The sequence below is a fragment of the Vanellus vanellus genome (assembly GCF_965231255.1).
Source record: "Vanellus vanellus genome assembly, chromosome: 1".
Lineage (NCBI taxonomy): Eukaryota > Metazoa > Chordata > Aves > Charadriiformes > Charadriidae > Vanellus > Vanellus vanellus.
This window is the reverse complement of record NC_138905.1, coordinates 191,448,769-191,467,096: the sequence shown is the minus strand read 5'-3', so window position 1 is coordinate 191,467,096 and position 18,328 is coordinate 191,448,769. Positions and strand designations below refer to the sequence as shown.

At 37.9% G+C, this 18,328-nt stretch overlaps 1 protein-coding gene across 1 annotated transcript in view; it reads right to left on the bottom strand.

Moving 5' to 3' along the window:
* The window catches only part of FNDC3A (fibronectin type III domain containing 3A), a 123,553-nt gene that overhangs the window by 63,892 nt on the left and 41,333 nt on the right, over positions 1–18,328 (bottom strand). The window contains exon 3 of the mRNA XM_082481638.1: positions 17,388–17,463. Coding sequence (XP_082337764.1) covers positions 17,388–17,463 — 76 coding nt within the window. The remainder of the gene's footprint in view (positions 1–17,387; positions 17,464–18,328) is intronic.

Genomic DNA, 18,328 nt, shown 5'->3' with positions numbered 1-18,328 from the left:
TTCTGTTTCACATCATTAGTAAAGAAAACAGTCCCTGAAGCTGACTATTCAAAAGGTGACATTTGACAATGTGAAATCCTTCTGTCATGACACAAACTGTAGGGAAGAAGCCCCAAGCAAATTACACAATCATCACATGACAAAAATGAGATGTAAGACCAAACTGAAAACATCTGATGTTACACACCTTAAACTCTGCAGCATCTAAAGCAAATGCTTGGCTTCAGCAGGGTGATTCACTGGCTGTCTCCGGAGGACAACTCTGCTTCTGTACATTTATGAGAGCCACCTCATAACAAATGACACAAATCATTAAGCACAGACAGTGTGTCCTCAAGTAGATATCTGGCTCAGGCCTGCTCTAGTCACTCTTCTGTCCAATAACAGTAAAGTACATCAAGTTTTCTGAGAGTAGATTCCTAGTCAGGAAAAGAAGGTCTTCCTGTTCAGTTGGTAGGTAGGCTACATTCTATGCTATGGTCAAGAAGATTAACTCCACAGCCTGCTCCTGTCTAGGAGAGTGCTATGAGCACCAGACTATGGAATAACCTGGGTCACCTCTGCTGAAGATGGACCACTAGAAACTGGAATGCAATACACTAAGCTCCTGTCCATGCTAGAGACACTTAACTCCTTTAATACAAGAGCTTCTAAATGGAAAATACAGAGCCAGCCTGTAAAACGGGAAACAGAACCCAGGACTTCACTTAAATCATACAGGAATCCTCATTACATTGACAGAAAAAGGCAGAATGCCTTCTTGTGTAGTTTTCCTCTAGAACCTTATATTTTTTTTTTTTCCTCTTTTTTTTTTTTTTTTTGTGGTGAAGATGCCCATCTCTTAAAGACGACATGAAAAAAAGCCTAAACTCAGGAATACTTCATAGCTTTATGGCTAGGGGACTCTGCTGGAATCGGGAGCTACAGGCTCACATTCTGTGGTACTTCACAGAGCTAAAAACCTCAGATCTCCTCCATTCTGGGTGAGTGCATTAACCAATTTTCTGCTGCTGATACTGTTTGCATTTGGGGATAAACTTAATATAGCCAGAGTAAACAAACAGCCTATCTTTCTTTCTGGGGAGAGGAAAAGCAACATTTATATACTGTCTCTATATTGTCTCTACTCCGGCATGTCTTTGATGGCTGGCTTCTGGCTGTCCCCCTGCAACCTCATGTTTTGTACAATTACAGGTACATAGGGAATCCCATGGTCATATCGTGGTCAAAACAGGAGAAGCAATGGATTTGACATGATTGCTAGGATTAGGTCATGATTCAGCGGGCGACTTGGGCTGCGTCTGAGACTTCTGCAGCTAAAAGCTTCTGAAGTTAGAACTAAGGTGGAATTCAAACATCCTGAATGTGTCCCTTTTTGATTGCAGTCTATCACAGAGATGTACTTTTCTGTCTTTTCACCAATAATGAGACAAGCTTATGAATGCAGCTACAATAGGGAATGTTCTGAAGACAGTAAAAATTAAAAGTTTTTCAGTCAAACTACTGATCTTGAAAATTCACACCTTCAACCAATTCCCACTGCAAACCTCACATTTTACCGTTGAAAGCGATTCAAAAAGATTTTTTCAGGGTCTGGGTCAGCCAAAAAAAAAATCATCACAGGCTAACTAATAAAGGCTTTAAAAAAATTTATTTAAATCTTTTAAACAAGTTTAGCATTTGAAAATTGGTCTTTTTGGTGTTTTGTGTGACAAAGGCTCCCTGATTCTTCACAATGAACTCTTTACAGATCCCTTCAACAAGGAATTATTTTCTCCAAATCTCAAGCAAGTTACCACACAGGGAAAAGTATGTAAGATCAAACATTAAGAGCATCTATGACAAAGGTTGTTGTTGATAAAAAGCTTTCAACAATGTTAATAAATATGTATTATCAGAAAGAAAGTAAGTATCTGGTAAAGCAGCAAACAGAGACCAGACACAAAGATAAGCCTATGCCATTGCACTGGCTCTTCCAATTCAATTTGCTCTGTAACCAAATATGTTTTAGAAAGTAATATACCCACTGCTTTAGCAGCCAAAATGAACTCAAGAGCCAGAAAGAACTATGTAAGGAATCTACTTACCTGTGCCAAACAAGAGGCCAGGGATGAAACAACTAACTTGGTTCAGACATACAAACGTTGTCATTCCAAACCAGAAGAAACAGGGGGGAAGGGGGAAAAGATACATGCATACAGTGGAGCTCCTTACCATACATTATGTATGGATCAATATATCCCTCTACTAAGGAGGTGAGACAAGAAAATTGCTTAATAGCTGGAAAGTAAATGCATCCCTTGTGCAGAAACCTTTTTATTGCTTCACTACTGTCTGAATGCAAGAGATTTAAATTTTCTGTTGCTGGACCATCAGGGCTCAAGGACTGAAAAAGACCTCATGAATCAAGTCTATTCACCTGCAATTGCCACTTCATTCCTCTCCTCCATTATCATACATCAAGATCTATCACAAATGGATCCTACATAAAAGCATCAAGACCAATCTTAAAACAGTCAGTTCTACTACCCATACATCTCCCACTGGAGAGCTGTTCTAGAGCACAGCTCTCCTATGTACCCAGTAGGTTTCTTGAAATTAGATAAAAGTTATTCACAGCCATTTGACATCCAGCTGGGCTCTAAACCAGCTCTGGCATTAACTATTTTTTTTTTTTTTTTTTAAATCCCTGATGTTTACTTCCCTATTCCTAACAAAACTCATTTTTAGCCAAACTAACCAAGCTCTTCTACTCTTTTTATAAAATAAGCTCCTCATTCTCCTGAATATCCTAATAACTTTTTTCTACAACACCTGGAATCAGCTTCATTTCATCTTTTGTAAACATGAATTATCAAATTACAGTTGAGGTCTGAGCAGAACCCTGTAAAATGCTACTAAACATCCCAAGCTGTACTAGCAACAACTGCCCTGATGCATTCTATGATCACAGTCACCTTTACCGATACATTACACTAGAGATAATAGCTTGTGAGTCAAATAGCTTGCTTGCTTCCTCCTTATCAAGCTTCAAGTGAGGAGATCCCATTTATAATTTATTCATCTTATGCATGACCCTGCATTGTATATAACTGTGTTTCACCCAGTTCAGAGGTACCATTCAAACAACCGTCCTTTAGATAGCTAATGCATGTTTTTGTTGATCTTTTACCACTTCTGGAATACAGATTTCCTGTGCCACTGGGGTTGTTTGGATGATCAGCTTTGCTGAAGTGCAAAGCGTTTCTAGAGTATCTCGATAGCTGAAAGATACCCGAGTGCATTGGTCACTGAGTGATTAAGAAGGGATATATTTACATTCTAGGCTAGCTGTGCATCATGTTTTAGCATTCAATCCTTTCCTATTACATCCACAATTTAGAACCTTAAAAAAAAAAAAAAGATTAAGGTTATATTGACTCTGCTGAAGCTCTTTAGAGATAGACATCAAAAAACATTCTGCACTGTGCTTTGAATTTTGCAGCATGGAGACAGGCAACATGCAGGTATCTGGCCTCAAGACTCCACTGCATACCTGCAATTCTTTACACCTGCATTCTCTAGTCCTTCTGTTTACTTCCTCTTTTTCTATGTGGCATGTTCCCAGGCACTTCAGACCTCCCATTCAGCTCTCTGCAGCCGCACAGAAACGTTAACCTGCCAATTATTACTTGTCCAGACACAGAAGCACAACACCACCATACAACAACGTACATTTACGTGCTCCTGAGAAAAACCCCAAACTCAACACCCTTCTATTTAACTACTGTCACCAAGATGAGGCTAGATTCCTTCCCATCAAAAATAATGGATCTATTTCTCAGATGAGAGGATGAGGTTCAGTAACTGAAAAAAAAAAATAAATGACAAGACCCTGAAATTCTATGAACATAATGGGCAGCTGAAAGGCTATTATGGGCAAATAAGTGCTCTGAATGGTATTTTAAAGACTTGTCAAAGGGTAAACTGGAGAAACAACGTACAGATAAAGCTGTGTGGGCATATGAATAAGACTCCCAGTTACTATGTGTCATATCTTTGCTGTAAAGGAATGCAAGAATTGCATTCAAGAATACAAGAACTTGAGAATGCATACAGCTGCAATTACGAGAAAAGATAGGGTATTTCCAGGGTACATTTTCCTCCTTTTTATGCAATCTTTCTTTGCACAAGAATGAGAAGGGTGTAGTAAGCATAAAAACACACCTTCTACAAATATTTTATTGAAAAGGCTGCATACACATCATGTCAGATTCACAACATGTGTAAAAAGCACTGTTTTAACACACATGGGCTAGAAGTCCACAGTAAAAAGTTATCAAACCATCAACAACCAATCTCAAAACCTTGTGCTTGGCAGTCCTCTTGTACCCATTTGCAATACAAGTTGGATAAATGAGTGGAAGTTAGGCTCACACTAGCCAGTCCTCTGCATCTCTGTTCAGCATTTACTTTTATTTTTCAGCTTTTTTACCAGGTGATCTTTAAAACTCATTCATGCTGGAAGAACTTTTACTGGTTCCAGTTGCTCAGACTGCCCTTGTAACTTACTAAATATTTTCACTTATCAATGCACTGCTTAGTCACCAGATGTTCCCCAAAATTGCACTGCCAGTAGTATCACACTAAATCAGAGGTAGTCACTTTGCTTCTGACGCCTTACTATCCAATTCAGAAAAAAAAATTATCTTTTAGTTCTCAAATACCCAAATTCATCTTGGGCTTTAGGCACTCCAAGGGTCTGCCTGCAAGACAGCATTATTTGTATGTACTATCTTTTGAAAAATAAGAGTAAAAAGTTAGATGAGATTTCAGATTTAAAACCGAATTTAGAAGCTGGGTAAGATTAATCTTACTTTCCTTTTAATCAAACAAAACAATTCTGTGCCTGATCCCAAAAGAAAAAGAAGCAAAATATACGGAAAGCATAACAAAAAGTAAGAATAAATGCAAATGTAAGTATGTTTCATATAATTTTCTAAATCTACCTGCTACTTAAAGAGTCTTACTGAGATGTCTCTTGGCTGCATAAACCGTAAGAGCTAACTGTCAAGAGGGTGGTGCCTCTCAGAGCAAAACCCCTTCAAGGCTAAAGCAGCTGATGATGAAACACAGTAGCACTTCACGCAAATGCTGTCTTTCAAGTAATTATCTTAAATGCAGCTTGTGGGGAAAATAGAGAAATTAGACACAACTTGTGTGTAGACACAACTTTGTCCTTCTCTCTGTCATCTTCCACTTTCATTCTGATTGTTAGAAGAGAAAGCTACAGTATCATTAAGTCACAGTTCCTGGACCTAGCAGTTCTTTCCATGCCCTCTTCCTGTTAATTTGATTGTTTGTACCTGCTTTAGTAGTTTGATTTGGTTTTTTGGTTAGTTTTTGGAACAGGCTTGCTAAAGCTGTGTTTTAAGAGTATGGCTTTCCACACTTTGGGACTTTGTCTCAGCCCACGGTCCAGTTGTGGTCTTTGTTCAGCACAGTCCTACTTTAAACAACCAGTCAGCATTTTGTAAGATGTTTCTAGGGTTGTTGTAATACTTTGTTATGAAGAGGTCATCATGAGGAATACTTACTATCCTACTTACAGTAACTTCTTCACATCTTATTGAAACTACAATTCCATATTAACTACTTTTAAGAATTATTAATGAAGCAATAACATAGACTATCAGTTTGGCATTCATAGTTATTATTGCAGCTCTTTCTTCAGTTGCCTCGGAAGGCACTCCTATTCTACATATGAATGCAACTGTCAAGATCATCCAAGGCAAACACAATATACATAGTATTTATGAAGATGGCCCATATCTAGAACACCAAGGGGAAAGAATAAGTGAAACTGCTGGAAAATGGGCTACTGGAAAAACAAACTGAGACCAGGCGTAGGAGATTAAGCCATATGCTGACAGAATAGCTAATTAATCAAGAGGGAAGGAAGGCGTAGTCAGCTTCTCTAGCAGCTCTAATACCATTAACTTGAGACCCATCTACAAGTTATTGGGTGCTGTACAGTCCCTTGAAAAATTCTGAGGCTCTTTGGATGGTGTCCTAGGGCACCTGCTCCAGACAACTGCATTTTCTGGAAAGCTCCTTGCAGTGTGAGAGAGCGCTTCTCTTTGGCAAAAAGAAAACAAGAACAGCACTATGGATAGATATATTTACCACCAGTGAATTTGGCTGTTCCAACTTTGTTTTAAACTCCATGTAATTACACTGTTTCTTAAGGGCTTTTAGTGGCTGAACTTACACGCTTGTAATTGGTCTGTAACTCACATTACACAGTAGCTGTTTATATTTGTGCACAGCTAGGCTATATGTTTGTAATGACCTTGTTATCTTGCTCCTCTTCTTCCTTTCCCTCATTTGGATAATAAACTGCTTTAGATGTAAAACAGATTGCTGCATGTCTGCAAAAGGGAGAAGGGGAAGGGAAGTTATATTACCATGATTTTAATGAAGTTGAAGAGTGTCATGATCATGTAAGTCATGCAAGCTGACAAAACCTCAGTCATTTAACAGACAGTCAAAAAAAGGCAACTATAATCATTTACTATTAATAACACATGCACAGCCATATCTATCAAGCCATGCGCCGCTGATTCATCCATTAGAAAAAAGCAAACCTAAGAACAGAATAAAAAAAAAATCCCTGGATTCAAAGTTGCAACATTCCGTTAGATATTACATTCTGGCAAGAAAAGTGTACCTGGACCCAATGCAGATAACAGTAGCCTTGCACAAGTGAAAATGAAGGAAAAGGAGACTAATCTCCCGGTGTCTTTCTGTTGCTACCTTGGCCCTCTGTCTATGCAACAACTCTTAGCATCGGAGGAGAAAGCATGGATGCAGAGCAATGTGAGGCCCTGTAAGCTGCTGGTGTGGCTGTGGCAGCCAGGGCATGCATGGGGAGCTTCCTTTGTTTCGAGGAACTCGGGAAAAATAATGGCCTCAGCCACACACAGCTGCTTCACAGCCACAAAGACTTTGGTTTCCTTCCCAGTCTCTCTGCCACCCTTCACAACTGCCACGTGCCTGACAGTGGTCCACAAGATAAGGCAGCCACAACTACTTCCTGGAGTACAAACAGAACAAGAGTAAATCAAAAGTAATTCAAAGCTATTTCTTCGTTAACAGTAATTCTTTGCTGGAAGTCTGAATGCTTTCACGGCTACAGCTAGACACCAAGGATGTAACGATACAACTTGAATCTTACAGGGTGGAACTATAAAGAATTTTTCTGGGGTCTTACCTAACAATCTGTAGCATTCTCCAACAGATGACACACCAGCCTGTATTCATACTGTACATGTGGTGAAGGACGATCCAACAAAAGTCATCATTGATGCACAAAGTTATGGCCTTTCAATTTTTATGAAACCCAGTGCAAAGTCAACTTAAAAACACTGAGTTATTATAAAATAAAAGCACCATTTGTTTTTAAAGAACTAATCCGATTATGAAACTGAGAAACTTCTCTATTTAATAAGTTAGCAATCTTCATGAAATGTTATTATTTCAATCAACCAGATTGCATCCAATTAAGATACAGAAAATGCTATCAGCATAAGTTATTCTAAATGTTAGGATATGAAATGAAAATACTAAGCAAAATCTTTTCCCAACTTCTCTGCCTGGATCTCTGCTCTTTGATTTAGTTCAAACTGCTAAGTACTTACATTAGACAAACTTTCTACTTATGTCAGAAACCACAAAGAGATCCTACATAAATTTTCCCCCTTTCCCTCCCATAAAGCAAGTAGTACGGGACTATTTCTTTCCCATCAACAGCATAGTCAGGGAAGAAAACAGATGAACTAAGTGCAATGCCAGGGGACTACTATAATATTGCCAGACACAGACCTGCCAAGCTTAACATGCTTCATACAAGACTCATTCAACTGATTCCAGACTCAGCCTACAGTAGTAGCACCTGATTCTTAGGTGTTTGAGTTAATACTTCACAGCCTTATGGGCTAGACATGACTGACTGCAGTCATGGAAACCAAGTTTTAGGGGCATTCTCTAGCTGCAACTTAGGGCTGTAACTCCATTCCCAACATGCACCTCCAAGTACCTTCCTTGTAAAATGTGAAATCTTAGATGCTAATGGAAATGGATGAGTTCACAGAGTTCAAATGCTTGAGGACAAAGACATTCACTGTGGGTACAACTGTGAAACAACATACTCAAATGAGATGTTTTCAGGATGTATCCTTACTTATTTCAGCTTATAATAGCCAGGTTTTAGTTCAGAATGGAGACATCTCATTTAGGTATCTAAAATTATGTGTCTGCATGCAAGTTAGGATTTAAAATCCCATTATAGCAAGTAGAGATCTAGTCAGTACAGACAGTGGAGCCTGGAGAGCTATTCAGTGCAAACTGATGTCAGCTGAAAAGCACTGACTGTACTATAGCTAGTGACTAAATCTTCACTAGTTATAATGGGAGCTTAGATTCAAGGCCACATATAGAAACACACATTTAGACACCTAAAATTAGATGTCTTCAGAATGCAGCTGAAGCACTGATATTTCAAACAAGTGTCTCCAGAACCTTCCTACTGTCAGGCTGGGTCTGCAGTGTGGGGCTTGCAGTGTAGTGAAGAGAGGGAATAAAGGAAGAGATTAGAGAAGACATAAGGGAAGATTAACTCATCAGAATATACAGGAAAAGGAGAACCTGACTGAAGGCTTTGTCATGAATATAGCAAGCTATGAACTCATTCACATCTCAATGTGTGAAATAAGTCAAGATAAAAGTTAGAAAAATATCTAATAGAAGAATGAGAAGACAGCCAAAGCAAAAATGTTATAGTTTTGTCCATATAAAGCTATTAGATCTATTTAACACAGAAATCAGGGACAGAAAAATTAAGTTTTCCCTAAAGCACACTATATCCAACACTGTGAAAGAGAACTGAATAAATGTATTTCCCTTTTAATCTCTTTTTTTTTTTTTTAATTTGCTGCTGCAAAAGGTGATAAAACAAGTCCTGTTCGCTTTTTAACAAAACTTTTGCCAACTTTATATAAACGTGCTATATATTATATATAGCATGTTTTAGAAATCTCGTACTTATAATCCTAACAAAGTGGACACGACAGTTATGTGAGCTGCTCTGGCAGAAAAAGCAGCACGAGAAAGTAACCTTCTACGGCAACAGCTTCTTGTATCATCCCTGACTGCCTCTTTAAGGGCTGGAGGAGGTTGGGACCATCAAGACCTGGTCAATTATCAGACTTAATGGAGGAGAAGGTCAGGCAGTTCCCAGAGAAGGCTAAGGGAGCTCTGTTATGAGGCTAATTCTTATGACCACTCTCAGAGCAGAAAGAACTGGAACTAAACAACAGACTTCTGGATAGCTATGTTTTATTCTGGTCAGGGGAGTGACCTAGTTTTGCACTACTTCACAAGTTTTGGTGAGTTAGTAAAACAAATTTGAGAGATGATGCTGAAGAGAATGAAGACTGCCTCTGCCCTATCGCAAAAGGGACTACAGAATTGAGTAGACATATCTGAGCTAGCTTTAATTCAGCACAGTACTACCAGTAGTACTTGAAAAACTGCAGCAGCAGGGCTTACAGGCAAGTTTTACTTGCCAATAGTACTTGAATTGTGGACTGGATTTCTCTTATGTGTCAAAGCCAATACATGAGCATTGTACATGTACCACAGTGAGGGCTTAAATCCATCATTATTTCTTTACCTTATCAGAAGGGTATTTGCCATATCTCCATCCAACTTTTACACTAAACTACCTGTAAAAGGCAGAAGGGTTAGGCCTGTGCGACAAAATTTGCAAGGGCATCCATGCAATCTGTTTATCACTCTAAGCTACAAAAAGAGCAGCTCTTACTTACAAATATTTTGAAGCTGTAAACCAAGCTACTACAACTGTGCTTTGTGGGCACTTTCTCTCCTCATCAGCTTGTTGCAACACAGAAGAGAATCAAGTCTCTTCTGCAGTCGTACTGCATGCCTGACCAATACCAATGTTCTTACTATTTTCAGTGTGACTGTAGGTACCTGAAAATACAAACATCTATAAAACAATTTAAAGTGTGTATATTGAAGGTCATTTCCAAACAGAGATACTTTCAAGTTAAGCTACTCCTAGACTCAGCTCTGAAACTCTACATAGCTCTTGGCTGAGGACGTCTAAGTAGCTTTAAGTCACTGTAGCTTGCTGTGACCTCATACTTCCAGTTTACTTGTCTTAGCTTTCCTTGATGCCTTTTACGAAGGCCCTCTAAATACTTCCGACAGAGATCCTAAAATTAACACATGGAAGAGGATGTTAATCTAAGTATCCATATCCAGTTTCAACCTTGCATATCATATTTAGTCTTCTACAGCACTGACACAGAAGGAATGGGTAAGACAACTGAAATGATTTACTATTTAGAATGTGGTTGGGTTTGTGGTTTTTTTTTTTTTGTTTGTTTGGTTTTTTTTAAATAAATTGATATATAAAAGCTTACATCTGTGTCTTCAGAAGGCTACAGTGGAGAAAAGCTGTGAAGCATCTTTGAGGATGAAAAGGAAAGCAAATAAACTTACACATGTCAGCATGTAACATTTCAGTATTTAGAAATAAGAAACAGGTAAATGGAAACAAGGATGAAGGATTTTTTTCTTCTTAGGCTATAGAAAGAAAAGATCACCCAGAACAGCTTCCCTGTGTGGCTACAGTAAGCTGTTCTTAATGGGAGCAGGAAAACTAGAGCACTAAAACCTTTGTAATACACAACTGAATTTACTTGTTATTCATTATCCAGGCTCTTAAGCTGCCTAGAAGACTAGAGATGCTCAAGAGAGCTCTTGCTAACAGTATTTTATTGGGTTTGCTAGTTTGTTCCATTGCTACATATCTATGTATTTAAACACTCTTTTATTCCTAAACTTTGCCAAGCACCAAGGTGGATACCAAGTAATTTAACAAACAGGATACGGTATGATCTACTCTCTCTGGTAACCAGCGATAGGACATGAGGGAATGGTATGAGGCTGTGCCAGGGGAAGTTCAGGCTGGAAGTTAGGAAAAGGTTCTTCACTGTGAAGGTGGTTGGTCACTGGAACAAGCTCCCCAGTGGTCACAGCACCAAGCCTGTCAGAGTTCAAGGAGCATCTGGATGACGGTCTTAGTCATATTGTATAGTTTTAGGTAGTCCTATGAGGAGCAGGGAGTTGAACTTGATGATCCTTATGGGTCCCTTCCAACTTGAGATATTCTGTGATTTCTAGAGGTGATGTACCCTTAAAGCCAATATATGGGATCACTACTGCAGTGCCAGGTTATCCTAGTACTTTCTAAAAATCACCACAGAATGACAGCACACGTTTCCTCCACTTAATACAGTGGGTTTAAGATTTGATAAGATGTGGTCCTCTTGTGAAAAAAGCATCTTCCAATCAGCAACTAACAAAATCCCTTGAGGGGTTTGCAGCAACTTGTACAGAATTTGACTGGTCTTTAACCACCTCAAATATCAATAAATTAGTTTTAAATAATACTCAACACCAAAGCACCAGATGATACTGAGAACAAAATAAATCCAGGGTTCTTTTTGGTTCAAATATACTCAAATAACAGTTACATTTGGATTTTAAAATGTTCAGCTTGGTTGCTCTAACACTATCTGAAAACAGCCAAAACCATATGAGACCAGGCAGCAGATAATAGATTGAGAGCAGCCCTGCAGAGGACTCGGGTGTACTGGTGGATGAAAAGCTGGACATGAGCTGACAATGCACGCACACAGCTCAGAAGGCCAACCGTATCCTGGGATGTATCAAAAGAAACGTGGCCAGCAGGTTGAGGGAGGTGATTCACCCCTCTACTCCGCTCTGGTGAGACCCCACCTGGAGTGCTGCATCCAGCTCTGAGGTCCTCAGTACAGGAAAGACATGGACCTCTTGGAGTGGGTCCAGAGGAGTGCCACAAAGATGGTCAGAGGGCTGGAACACCTCTCCTGTGAAGACGGAAGACAGGCCGAGAGAGTTGGGGTTGTTCAGCCTGGAGAAGAGAAGGCTCTGAGGAGACTTTATTGAAACCTTTCAATATACAAAAAGGGAAGAAAGACAGAGGAAGACTTTCTACCAGGGCCTATTGTGACAGGAGAGAGGGCAATGGTTTTAAACTTAAAGAGGGCAGGTTTAGATTGGATGCAAGAAAGAAATTTTTTTTGATGAAGGTGGTGAGACGCTGGCACAGGTGCCCAGAGAAGTTGTTGGTGCCCCATCCCTGGAAGTAACCAAGGTCCAGTTGGAAAGGGCTTTGAGCAACCTAATCTAGTAAAAGATGCCCCTGCCCATGGCAGGGGGTTGGACTAGATGATCCAACCAAAACCATTCTATGATTCTGTAACGGTTTTATTCGCACAATATTCTGGGTAATGGGCAGGTTTGGTGTTGCAAAGCTGAAGTTAATCTTAGAATGAACTAAAGTTTGTGTTTCACTACTGTAGTCTCAGAATTTATGTGATCTTCTTTTCCTTTTGACTTCCTTGAAAACACTTTTCAGAAGTATTTTATTTAGAAGTATTTTAAAGAGAAAAAAATGAGGTTAAGATTGCTTAACTTTTATCCCAGGGACTAACCTTAATACTGATATTTCATTTCAAAGCATAAAGTATTTATGACTCATTCTAATTTACATAAATTTTCTTATTTTATTATGAAAACGGCAATTTTCCTTTGCAGATATATAGAACATGGTCTCTCTTATGTCAAGTAACATTTAATAGCCCTTAGCTGTAACTTGGACTGTTATAAAATGTGCTCAGGATGAGTCATCTTCATTCATTTATCCTGCAATAGGAAGAATTCATGAATGAGTGATCTACAGTAATTCACTTCTACAAAGACAGCCCATTCATACATTTCAAACCTGGTTTTCTGAATCACTGTAATGTAGCTGATTATTTCACTTTAACAGAAGAAAACTTTGGCTTAAGGAAAGTTTCCACAGAAGTCTGAGTATATGTGAGAATAGTTTCACAGATTTAAGAGAGCTCTTCTTAAAATAAACATTTTGGTCTAACACATGGATACACAGACAGATATCTTCCTATCTAGCTAGCGAAAAAAGCACAATGTCTTCAGAAAGTAAGAGACTGACAAATGGTTTAAATTGAAGTTGCGTCAAGAGGGGGCAGAAGTCATCGCTATCAGACAAACCAGTAGGCAGCCAAGGAAAATACTTTATAAAACCAGAAAAACAGCCATTAGCACATAGAAGAGCTCATATGAAGCTGTATTTAAGTCAAAATACGTGTAACAGAAAAGCAATTAAAATTGCTAAATACAGAAATATAAAGCAACCACACTTCTTATTTTACAGAAATATAGGTGTAAGACACCAAGAATAAAATACACACATTATTTTAAGTCATCATAACTCCACCAAAATAAAGGAATGGGATTCAGCACGGAGGAAAGGTCCCTTCACCACCACTGCTCTTTTGCCAACCTTAAGAGATTTCAAATGAGGAAATAACCTTAAGAGGTTTTTCACCCAATCTTAATTGCCATGGAAGATGCCAGCATTGAGAAGCCAATTCTCACTTCTCATCATTCCAAAACAGTCAAAGCTTTACAGATCATCTATGAGAGTTATATCAGCAAACAGATGGTGAATCAGTACAGAGACCTGGGTATAAATGCAGCATTTTCTTCAGAAGCTTAGCTCACAGAAAAACTACAGTGTGCTTCTCCATTAACGAGTGCTTTAAGTTTTCATTACTTCATTGATTCAAGGACAGCTCTAAAATAGTGACTTTATTCACACCTCTCCTTTCTCCTGGAGAGATGCTGACTCTCCTTGTTTTCAAGGTTGAGAAGTTTTATCCTATGCATAGAGTATCCAAAGTAAGCATAGTCCTCTGTAACAAATAAAGTAATTATGTCAAGAGCAGCACAAAGATTGATGGAGCATCTCAATGTTTCCAACAGACAGGGATATGATGCAAGAAAATACGATTAACATTATGGTTAGATTTATAAACAGTCCACATTGACTTCAGCAGACAATGCAATCTCTAAGGTGAATTGACCAGCAATAAAGCACAAGAGAGATCTAGAATTATCCAAGAAACAGTGACTTACCAAATCACCCAAACTATGGTATCGGCATATCTGCACTTCTATGGGGGCTTCATCCAGAAGCAGCCTGCTACCTCTCAATTCTGTTCTTTCATTTTAGTATTATACTTATACATTTTCAATTTAAACGTATGCCCATGCAAATTGCCTTGCAAGAACCTGAAGCTACATTTTATTGTTTTCATCTTCGGTCAAGGTGTAACATTCCAAATTCTTACTATCCTTTGTAACCTTAAATTACTTCTCTTTTTCCTTGGATATCTTTTAGTAAGACTTTACTCCAAACAGACAACATATTTGTTAGCCACCATTTTGCTAAGTGTAAATTAGAATACAGACTTCAGAAAATACTACTTGAAAATTTTATGTTCCTTAAAAAAAAAAGTACTATGTTCAACATCGAAGTGAAATCCTTGTTATTTGTAGAATAGTGAACATCCCACAAAATATGACGTTCTCAGAACCAGTTCATTCTAGAAAGCAAACATCAGAGATGGAGAGATATTTGTTTGGTGGTCATTTACCATTCTATCACAAATAAGTAAGTGTTGTGAATTATACATGTAAGATTTACAACCCTCATTTTGGAAGGCAGAAGGGGAATGCCTGTAATAAAGTACTAAGTGCATTTCATGAAAAATCTTTGCTTATACTAATGCTTTTTCTCCAGGTGAATTCTGAGTGTGATACAAGACAAAAACATATTAATTGCAATATATTTGTTGTATGTAATTACAATTTTTCTGTGGGCAATACATGCTGTGGTTTTGCAAAGTTGTATACAGATACACATTTTTAACATAAGGTAATACTACCTCTTTTTATATAGTACATCACAGAAAAAGCTGAATATGCATTCTTTGCAGAGACTTTTAATTCAATACAGTCAGAAAAGAATATGAAGATGGGTAAATATTTTTAGTAAAAACAGATTGGAAAAAATATTAAGAAACATTATAATGACTAAATTAACTTCCCACTGATTGCATCTCCACTGAATTTCAGCCATCTTTGCTTTCTTCGTGCCTTTTTTAAAAACAAGTCTCTCTGCACATTTATAAGGTTTCCTCCAAACCATACTCATTATGTATTTCTACATCTTTAACTTTGATTTGACTTAATAGCCGAGTGCATACAGTGAAGAAAAGAACAGGGAACTGATGTGAGCTTTCTTTCTTTACAGTCAATGCAATAGTCTCCTGTGGTTGTAACCCATTCTGCAGACTGGTCATCCATTTTGTAGACAAGTCAAGGGCAAATTATGTTTGAGGAGTTGTGGCACAGCAAAAAGGACCATCAATACCAAATTACTTTCTACAGTGTACACCATTTGAAATTGTTCGCTTTATACAAATCTATACACAGAAAACAGGAAAGGAGACATTGCTCATTAGTTGCAATACATACAATGAAAAAGGTACAGCATCAATTACAAAGGGAACTTCTTGAAGCCAGACACACCCAACAAACCAAAAGGTAGAAAGATTCATTGGCAGAGCACTCATAACACAGAAATGGCTCAGGAGTGGCAAGAATAGACCAGAAAAGCAACATTCATAAGATCACATGCAACTCAGATTCTATTGTAAGATCAGTGAATGTACAAATACAAAAAACCTCTAAGCCCTCTGTTTTACTACCAACTATAAGCCATATTTTCCTGTCCTGGAAGGCGGAAGGACAAGGAGAATGTCTATATGACAGGAGGTTTGCAAAAGCTGCTGAACTGATTTGGGGTGTAGATTTCTAGATTGCCAGCACCACTCTTCAAGAAAGTTGTAAAAACCATACCTGAGCTTACACTTAGTGAGACCCAGAAACAATTGTCACCCAGAAACTGCTCACACTCACTTTCATATTTAAGTATGATAAATCAGCAGCTGAATCAAATCACAATAGTGAGCTGCCTATTCAGAATGCAAGACGGACCAGGCAAGGATAAAAGCTGTACCATGAAAGGTTAGAACCGTATCTATAAAGATAAGATCTCAATATTTTTGCAGTTCATCACACACACTTCCTTCTTTCAAGATGATCATGCAAGAAAAGCGTCAATTCATCCCCCCCGCAACTAAACCCATCTGATAAACTAAAATTAAAACCAAAAATGCAATGCATGCCACTCTCAGTATTTTGTGCAATAGAAGAAAAATACATCTTATCTGTTCTTTAACTTAAAAAGCAAGACAAAAACCACTATGTTGCCTCAGATATTGCCAAGTAGTTATTACACAATTATGTTTCAAATAAACCCTGCAGAACTGTGAGCTGCAACACTGATCCATTTGTGGCTCAAAGGAAGCACCAATACTGCGCAACCAGCACAAAGTTCTGAAAAAGGGTGCTAATGGACATGTAAACTTTAATGTTTGTTGATATAAGCTATATTACAATCCAAGGCCTTCTTTTAATCAGTTATTTTGTAGCCAAAGGACCTGCCTATGACACTGGAAACCAGACCTTTCGTCTGTTCTCAGACTGGAGAAAGTGGGGAAAGGAGCTGGAAAATACTTCAACTTCCCAGAACAGTATCTGTTGAAGCTGGGCCAACATCCAGAAAAAAAAAGAAGGTAGGATGCACTGACCCAGCAGATAACAAGGAAAAAAATGACCCCATAGCTGAATCTGTGGATACTCTTATAACACAGTAAAGTGGTAGTCTAAATAGCAGCAATATCGGACTGCTCATTTCTTGCAGCTGTAGATAGGTTTAACTGGCAGCTACTTTCATTCAGAATAGAAAACATCCAAATTGACTACTGCATACAGGGATGCTATGCTTAGAAGAAGCATTTGTGTTTTGAAGCTGCACTTGCTAGAACTCAGAAAGGACACAATTTGGCCCCTAGAGATAATGAAAACCTAGTAGTGGGATAACAGACAGCTACTGTTGGGACAGGCAGACAATGCCACATGACAGCAAAAATAATAAAAAAAATATACTCAAACCAAATTAACAATTGCTACTTTTAGTTTGAGGTCTGTGTAATAAATGAGGTTAGTCCAAAATTGCTACAACAGCACCTCCTTGTTTGCTTTGCAAACTGAAAGTGTTCCCCCCTTCCCCTCCCCAAGAAATTTAATTTCATCTAAGAAAAAGTCCCCTGCGGTAGAGAAAACCAAATCCAGTGATCTTTAGCACCTAATCTTTTTGGTCTTTAAACTGCTCTTGTATTTAAAGTAATTTTTGTCATTTTTTTACTTTCAACACCACAAACTGCCTTTTATTTATCCTGATGCATACTCAGGAAATATTAAAATAAATTTATCAGCTTTACCTGTAATGCACTGAAACTGTCCATCTTCTCTTCTTATAGTAAATGCTTCCCCTGGATTAACTTGCACAAGAATAACCTTAAAAATAAAAGAGTGTTTACAACCATTACACAGGTATATTACAGAAGTCTGGTATGTGCAAACAAAGAAAGTTTTACTAGGAAAAAACAGCTTTTTTTTCCTGGTTAGTAAATACATTATTTTTCACTTCACATTGTTTGCTGCCTTCATTCCACAGAGAAAAAGAGATAAGAGCAAGAACAAGTACAGATATTTTTAAAAAAACATTTTTCAAAGAACTGCAAGAACAACAACTCAGTAAAACAGTACCTGCACAAATTTTATTTTCTTTACTGCTTAATATAATTAAAAAGTTACATGTACAGCTTAAGTTATTTTAACAAATTACATTAACTTCAACATTAATCAAACCATTACATAAAGTTTCAGAAGGAAGCCTAGAATTCCCAGTGTTTGAATTTTTATCATAGCCACTTGGCAAACAGTTTTCAACATAAAAGAAATACTGTGTCATTTCCTTCTTTACATGATCCAAGCATGTTTGTACATTCATTAATGATAAAATATTATTAGAAGTCATGTCAAAGTAAGTGGACAAGATGCGCTGCATGAAGCAACATATATAGTTCTATTTGTGGAAAGATGTTTATCCTAATTTTGTAAATCCAAGCAATGAAGAACTGATAGCAAAGCACACTTATCAGCCAAAATAAACAGAGGAAGTCTGACATGTACCGAAGCAGAAGCCTGCTACCAATTTAGACTTCTGTATTCTCATTTGAAACCTGGCTTTCTTGAGAGAAAAAAAAAATGTTGCAACCATGAAGAACCGAGCTAAAATTATGAACAAAGGAAAAAAAAAAAAAAACAAACAACAAAACAAAACAGAAGAGCAGATGCACTTCATGATTTCCTTCTGGTC